The sequence below is a fragment of the Melitaea cinxia genome, chromosome 2, assembly GCF_905220565.1.
Source record: "Melitaea cinxia chromosome 2, ilMelCinx1.1, whole genome shotgun sequence".
In the NCBI taxonomy this organism is placed as follows: Eukaryota; Metazoa; Arthropoda; class Insecta; order Lepidoptera; family Nymphalidae; genus Melitaea; species Melitaea cinxia.
The window spans coordinates 10626138-10633950 of NC_059395.1; the positions used below are offsets into that span (position 1 = coordinate 10626138).

Sequence of the window (7813 nt, forward strand, 5' to 3'; positions counted from 1 at the left end):
GGTGTTGTAATTTCTATAGAAGTCTAACGTAGCTAACAAAGCCTAATCAAATTCAAATGCTTTTTACTGGGGAGGAACCAACTAATGATCAGACGAAAACAATGAATAAAATCTAAATAACATTAATTAATTAAATTGATAAAAGATAATTTGGTAAAACCTTAGCTAAAGTACACATAATTGAAATATATTATTGGTATACAATCAAAAGCTGACTTATACCTAAAATAATACAATAAATATTTAATATTTGTTTTTGGTACAAATTACGATTTTGGGTATAACGATACGTACCTCTCTCAAATAACATACACTACCGCCCTTTTACTGCTAAACGCGTATCGTCTCACTCATCTATTACTTTACGATAAGTATTCAAATATATATATATATATATATATATATATAATTACTAAAACTCAAATAATAACATTTTTCAACTGCCAAGCATAGGAACTAAACACAAGCTTTGCTCGTGGAATCGGTTTATCCCATTTCTAAAATTCTCGTTGCCACTTAATAATAATTTATAGTTCACACAGATCACAATTCTTCTAAAGTAACAACATGTAATGTCATTTACTTTTCATACATAACTGGGACTGATGTACATACTATGATATTATAAACATAAAATACACTTAGTCACACGAACAGTTAATTCAATTGACTGCGGTGATAACTACACCGCGGTAGAAGCGGCTGTGCCGGCATCGGTTGACGATCGCACACTTAAAGCTCGAATTCGGAGCGTGTGTGACGGCGGTGGTCGAGGCGCACGCGAGCCCCCGATCGGCGCACGCACACTGGCACACCGCGCGTCATCGGGGGCTCAACCTCAAAGCCATCTGCCGGAAATGAGCGCCATCGACGCCCGAACAACCGCTCCAAGTAACATCTTAGTCAGATTCGAGTCGCTGCACTATCAGCTGCCAGGGGTCGGTATTCTCCTCGCGCTAACTCACGCATCTCGCAATTATTGTTTCCATTGACTGTTTTTGGCCCAAGTGGCTCATCATGTAGACTTCGTCGGGAACACGGTTCCGATGCCCGTCCGAGAAGGGCTTCCCTTTCTCCCGCTCGCTCTGGACTACCGCCGTGAGTGCGAACACCTCCATTTGCATTCACAGCGTTAACTACAACGGTCTGAGATAAAGGTCCTCCATGCATCGGACTTCCTTCTAAAAACTCACCCGCACCGAGCTCACTGCGTAATATTCTGATTTTTTGTATCATCTCTTTTATTTCGTAGCGCAATATTCCAAGGAAGCACAATTTTAAAAATGCTATAACGCAATATCCTAAAACAAATAACGCATCCGTAGTTCTTCGTAACCAAGAAAGCAATCGTTCAGCACAAGCGGCTGTGTGTGGCACACAGTGCACCGGTGTGAATGGTACAGTCGACGTGACAGAGGTGGTAGCTAATGTGGCCGGAGTAACAGCGGGAGTATGAGCGGGTATTCGACAGCAACTAGGCGGTAATGTGGTTCGATTAAATGCTGTAAAGTCTGCCGGACCTGTAACTCCGCAACAACGTTGTTCTCTTTGTAATCGGTCCCAAGCTTCTGCAAAGTCTGCGTCTAAGTCGTAGTCCCTTGCAAGCCGGATGCGTAGTTGAGGTCGTAACTCACGGCAAACTCTTTCAAATCTAAATGCCCAGTAAACACCAATCGCAACGTCCCCAACGAGGAGTGCTAGCAGGGCAAGCCAGTAGGCGTTCAGCATACGTTCTGAAAGTCGCAGAGCAGCCAAGCAACCCAAAAGTTGCAGAAGGCCAGCTTGCGCGGGTAACGCTGCGTATCCGTAAAGAAAACCAGGCTGTGCAGCGCCTAGTCCCGGCACTAGTGCGCGACGATAATCTGCGAGCGCGCGGCCCGCTGCTGCACAAAACGCGAGCGCCCCTAGCAGCAGTGCCCCGTTGCACGCGTAGATCCAGATGCGGTAATAGCGCATTGCGCGATGCGCGGCGGGGTAGTGCGCGGGGCGCGCGGGCGGCGGCAGCGTCATGGTGGCGGGCGCCGCGTCATGGCGCCGCCCGCGCCCGCGCCGCCGCCACGCGCCGCCCCCCACGCCTCTGCAATACAGACATCTCATTAATAGGAACAATAGAAAATTACAACTGACATACGCTTATAAAAAGAACAACACAAGTCTTAAAAATGTAGGCATCTTGTTATAACAAATCAAGTCACAAGTTTTTTTTTAACCCATCAATGCCCACAGAAAAATAAGTTAAACGTTTTTCTTCATTAAGTATACCAATTTATACCTGTTGTAGAATTTCTCTGATCTATTTACATCTTGATAAATAGTCTTAAGAAGATTTTAGGAACGTATCTAAGTATGTATATTTGTATGTACAGAATGTCCAAATGACAGGCACGAAAAGTATTACACTAGTACAAATAATAAAACGCTTAAGCTTGCAGCCTATAATATTCCACTACTGGGTATAGGCCTCTTTCCCCATGCAGGAGAAGGATCAGAGCTTACGCGCTACCACGAGTTACCACGCTGCTCCAATGCGGGTTGGCGGATTTATTCCCTACTATGAGTAACGATCGCTATCAGGTGTACATAATAACAACCGGGACCGACGGCTTAACGTTCACTCCGAGGCACGGTGGGCAGACCCACAAGGACTGCACAAACACCCAGACCACGGCAAACACCTGTATGGCCAATATAAATGTTTGTCATGTGCGGGGATCAAACCCGCAACCGCCAGCGCAACAGGTACAATCAAAATAATAAAAACCTCCATAAAAATCTAATTCGTGCTTTACTGCTACTTTTAGTTCCATATTTATACAAATTAATATATAATGTTCTAATCTTGACTAGCCTGTCGGCGCAGTTTGTAATGGCCCTGATTTCTGCTTCGGGGATTGTGGGTTCGATTCCCGTCTGAGTCTGAGTGTAATATATATTTGTGTTTATTCATATATGTATTATTTCTATGTAGATAGAGTTAAACCTTAGTTGTTTATCTATGTGTCGTAACTCTAAATCCCACATGGCGCCCACAGCCAAAATGGTGAAGTAGTTATTTTTAATGCACACCATTGATCCAACTGAAAGGGCTTGTTGAAAATAACTGATGACATGAAGTGACGTCACTATAAATCCAATATGGTAGACTTTTAAAGCTGGCGACTAGTTGTTTTTAATGCACTCCTACAATATTGCTACCAAATAATAGGGCTTGAGTAGAATAACTCACCAAAAAAAATGAATTTATTCCAAATCCTATATGGCGGACTTGTAAAGATGGCGAACTAATTTTTTTATGCTTTCCGACAAAATGAGTATTAAATAAAAAGGCATACTGAGAGCTGAGTAACTCGAAAAACAAAGTAATTTTACTTTAAATCAAATATAACAGACTTCTAAGATGGCGGACTAAGTTTATATGTTTTCCTACATTATGAGTATCAAATGAAAGGATTTGCTGAGAATAATAGACAGAGAAACCTGTCCAGGGATAACTAAAGTGTAAAAAACTAAATTAAAGTAATTTATTTTGCAGCCAATATAGTGTAAAATACTTTTTATAATCATTATGCTTTAACTTTGTTAGCAATAACGGGAAACATTATGATTTCATCAGAAATAGTTTATTGGGCTCTGGTATCCTTGAACTAATCTAAACTGAGACTATAAAGTGATATAAAATAATTGCTGTAATGAGGTATTAATTATTCTTACAATCCGCCACCCGTGCCTTGTGCTCGAAGCCTGGCTAGTCACAGAAGAGGTCGCGAAAGCCTCTGAAATGCTCCTACCAGTCCAGTACGAGGCCTGAAACAAATTTTACGTCTTAGTATTCTAACACTATCACCATATATCATGTCATATCTGAGCGTCAGTGTTTGTATCTATTAGTACATTTTCAAGATGAGGTTCCATTAAAGAGTAATATAACCTGTTCTTCGTACCAATGAAAACTAAGCATGACCTGCATATGATATGCTCATAAACCTGCGGAGTATATTTTTTTATGAAAAGTCATAATTAAAATAAAATAAAAATACTATTTTTTTTTTACTTTGACCTAAATTCGAGACATCAAGTTTAGCTACAACTGTTAAACTGTAAAAATATTTAAAATTCCTAAGTGACCCCACTAGAAAGCATCGCTACCTATAAGTAGATTGTGTTTTAATTTAGTCGTTGGTTTAGAAAATGTTTAAAAATCGTCAATATCGACGAATATCGTATTTTTAAATGATGATGTATCGCTAAAATAAATCAATTGCGTGAAAATTCTATTTTATTTCTTGTCCCCATCACTATGAATCTGACAACTGAGGGGCATATATTGTCTATAAAAATGACTTAGTTAAGTAATAGTGATCGATTGGATATATAAAAGATTAGGCTCATGTTTCGTTATGACTTCAATATCAGTTTATTATAACAAGAAAAAACGCCCCTTTATTACATACATGTACACACATCTGATAAGTGTTACATCATTGTATAAATATTGATACTTATTAGAAGTACTATAGGTTATGATAATTTAAATATTTAAGTAAGAAGATAGCTTATAAGGATATTTTAAAGAATATCACGACAAATATCATTGAAATTTTCTCGGAACTGTATTTTCCTATCATCCCTTTTGCCATTTTTAATTAAAAAATGTCCGTTACCAATTTTGATAGTGATAGCGACATCATTCGACAATTTCCATTCTAAAGACTGAAACTATTTATATGCAAATTATTATTGATGCATAGGTACGTGCTTTACATTTAATTTTGTCAGCGCCAGACTTCGACTATATTAAAGTTACTGAAATTTTTTAACCTACCAATAAGTAACTTTAATAAAAAAAAATGGCAATTATAGAGGCTGGCGATAGAAGTGAAAACTTAGAAATTTCATAATGATTTACAACTAAACAATTCAAATAATAATCACACAAAAATACACAGTATATACACATTGAACTTTTCACTTAATCCAATTAATTTCACTTATGAGATATACACAGCACTAATTTTGCACAGTACGTCAGCTGTATAGCTACAGATATACTGCTATAAGCATGTCGGTGACGGGAACGCACTAAATTTCACCCATCCAAAAAGCGTCTAACCCGTACAGCACACTGCCGCTACGGATGCGCTACTCATGAGCATTTGGGTACGCGAACCCATAAGATTTTCTCCTGACAAAAAGCGCCCAACGCGGTTTAAGAAGTTTTCAACACAAAAATTGACAAAGGATTTTAAATTTACTTAATTCATATAGCTTTTCTATGTCTAAATTTGATATTTACCTTATCTAAATAAATAAAAATGTATCACACTTACAAGCATAACATCCGAGCGACTGATCTAAATTGTTTAATACTTTGTTATGTTCTTTGTTGTTACAACAACGTTTTCATAAAAAATATTTTAAAACATTAAATTTTTATGGAAATAATGTAATTAATTTAATGAGTAAAACATTTAACAGATCTTACATGAAAACGACGCCTACTATTAATGACGAATCAATTCATCATTTAATATGTACGATTTTATTTTTGTGTACCCACACATTAGGAATTCTAAACATTTTTTGAATATCATATCAAAAATTGACCGCTCCAGCGGGATTCGAACCCGCGTCTCCGACTGACCGTGTCGGCGTGTGACCGAATTCATTCATTTTTAGAATTCATCATTTGTTTAAATAAATCTAACATTCCATATAAAGCTAAGTAATGTATATGTAATTATGTTAACTAAGTTTTACACTGCGTATTAGTAAAATGACGTACTTTACTACAACTTAATCCACTTAGTGCGATTCAGTCGTACTAGGTATATTTGCATACTCAATCCTGTGGAGACTAGTCTGTGTAATACTATAAAAGAAAATGTATATTTATTTGTTTGTAGCTATGGTAAACATAATGATTATAATTATACGCAATTTTTATTGTAACTACATCACTATTTTTACAAACACCAAACGCCGTTACATTACATTTACTATTTATTTATTTTTGAAATTATTATTCATTTATTTATTTACTTATTATACTATATAGTTATACCATGGATACATCATAAAACATCATAGGTATTTGATATTACACATGTATACATGTATTTCGGTATGATTTATCTTGTAAAATGAAGTTCCTGATAATCTTAAAACAGAAACTCATAAGTTTTTGCTGTCCGGCTACAAGATTACGAATAAAAAATTACTAGACAACTTTGGGAATTAATAATTGTAGGAAGAAAACCCAAGTAATTGAATCGTAATAAATTACAGCCTTATGACCTTCAACAATCAATAACAAAAAAAGCAAAATAATATGGTTTAAATAAACATAAAATTCTTCCAACCCTGTTTTAAAATCGACATCATTTGGGATCGTCGGCAATATGTACTAACATTTTTAACGAAATGTACTTAAAATAACAATATGAAAACTATTTTAAACTAACTACTTTGTCTGATTGACTCATATCATATGTACAAACGACTACAAATAAATATTTATGGAGTAATAATTCCAATTTTAAACGAATACATAGGTAAGAATAAAACATACGAAGCTACAACAAATTTATTATACTTTTTACTTAGAAGTCCAGAATCACTACTATGGAAATTCAATTCAATTTCACGCAGCAAAATTTTTGTAATTCTGGAACAAAACAAATAAATAAAAATTCTAAATATAGTTATTTTGGCTCCCGTTTCTCTCATAAAGACACCTACAACTCATTTTGTCTGCTTTCCTGTCATTTCAGTGCGGTGTAAAAATACCATTTTGCATTAAATAACAAATTTACTGAGGAAATGATCGTAAAACTTGTAAAACTAAATTAGATAGAACGAAATTAGATCATAATGTGTATGTAACATTTAATAAAACTTTCGACATTATACCAGCAGATAATCTTAAGCGTTTGTAATCTCAGTTGCCAACACGTTAAAGCTCGTCGTTTCTATTGCGGACCTTGGGACGATCAAGATCGTAGATAGTTTGTTGTACGAATGGGTTATTGAAAGCGGGCCACAACGTCTCGGGCAAGCGTTTATCTCTCGAAATTGTACCAAACTTGTATGCTTCCATGTAATTCTGCTTCGATACGAATTTCAGTTGACATTTACTTGGTAATATTTCTCAGTTTTAAAGGAAATTTTTAACTTAAATAACGTTTACAATATTATTAATTAAACGCTTTCTCAGTTACGCTTTTTTTTTTACATACATTTTTGTTCATCATCATCACTTCAGCCCATATTCTGATCTGATCTGATCTGATCTAACTGGTCACTTCAGCCCATCACAGTCCACTGCTGGACATAGGACTCCCCAAGTTCGCGCCAAAACTTGCGCGAACTCTTGTGTTTTGTCTATAGTCACCATGGTGGGCAGGCGGGCTTTGTCGCACCGATGACGCTGCAGCCCGTCTTCGGCCTGTGTATTTCAAAGCCAGCAGTTGGATGGTTATCCCGCCACCGGTCGGCTTTTTAAGTTCCAAGGTGATGGTAATGACGAAATAAAAGTTATCTAATTAATCATTATTTTTCATTTATTTAACGCATAATTTAGAAATTATCTAACGAAGGTTTAAGACAGTGAAGCTTGTATATTATTATTTAATTTATATTTAATTATTAGTTGCAAACTGCTTAGGTCGAGAGGAATAAGAGAGTCATCTTGTAAAAGCCACGTCACTCGCATAAGTGGGAATAAAGTACCGAGCACGGAGTCAATAACATGGTGGGGTAAATTATCGAAATAATTTCTAACTTTTACGTTATATGCAATGTTCAAGCTACGTTA

General features: G+C 36.5%; 1 protein-coding gene across 1 annotated transcript; it reads right to left on the minus strand.

The window, feature by feature from the left end:
- Positions 1 to 903: 903 nt before the first annotated feature.
- Positions 904 to 2010, minus strand: LOC123660394 (CD82 antigen-like). Its single transcript, XM_045595487.1, has one exon. The coding sequence runs from the start codon at positions 2008 to 2010 to the stop codon at positions 904 to 906; it is 1107 nt and encodes a 368-aa protein (XP_045451443.1).
- Positions 2011 to 7813: the final 5803 nt, after the last annotated feature.

Excerpts from the sequence above, each read along its gene's own strand:
- LOC123660394 (XM_045595487.1), bottom strand. The coding sequence starts at position 2,010 with ATGACGCTGCCGCCGCCCGCGCGCCCCGCGCACTACCCCGCCGCGCAT.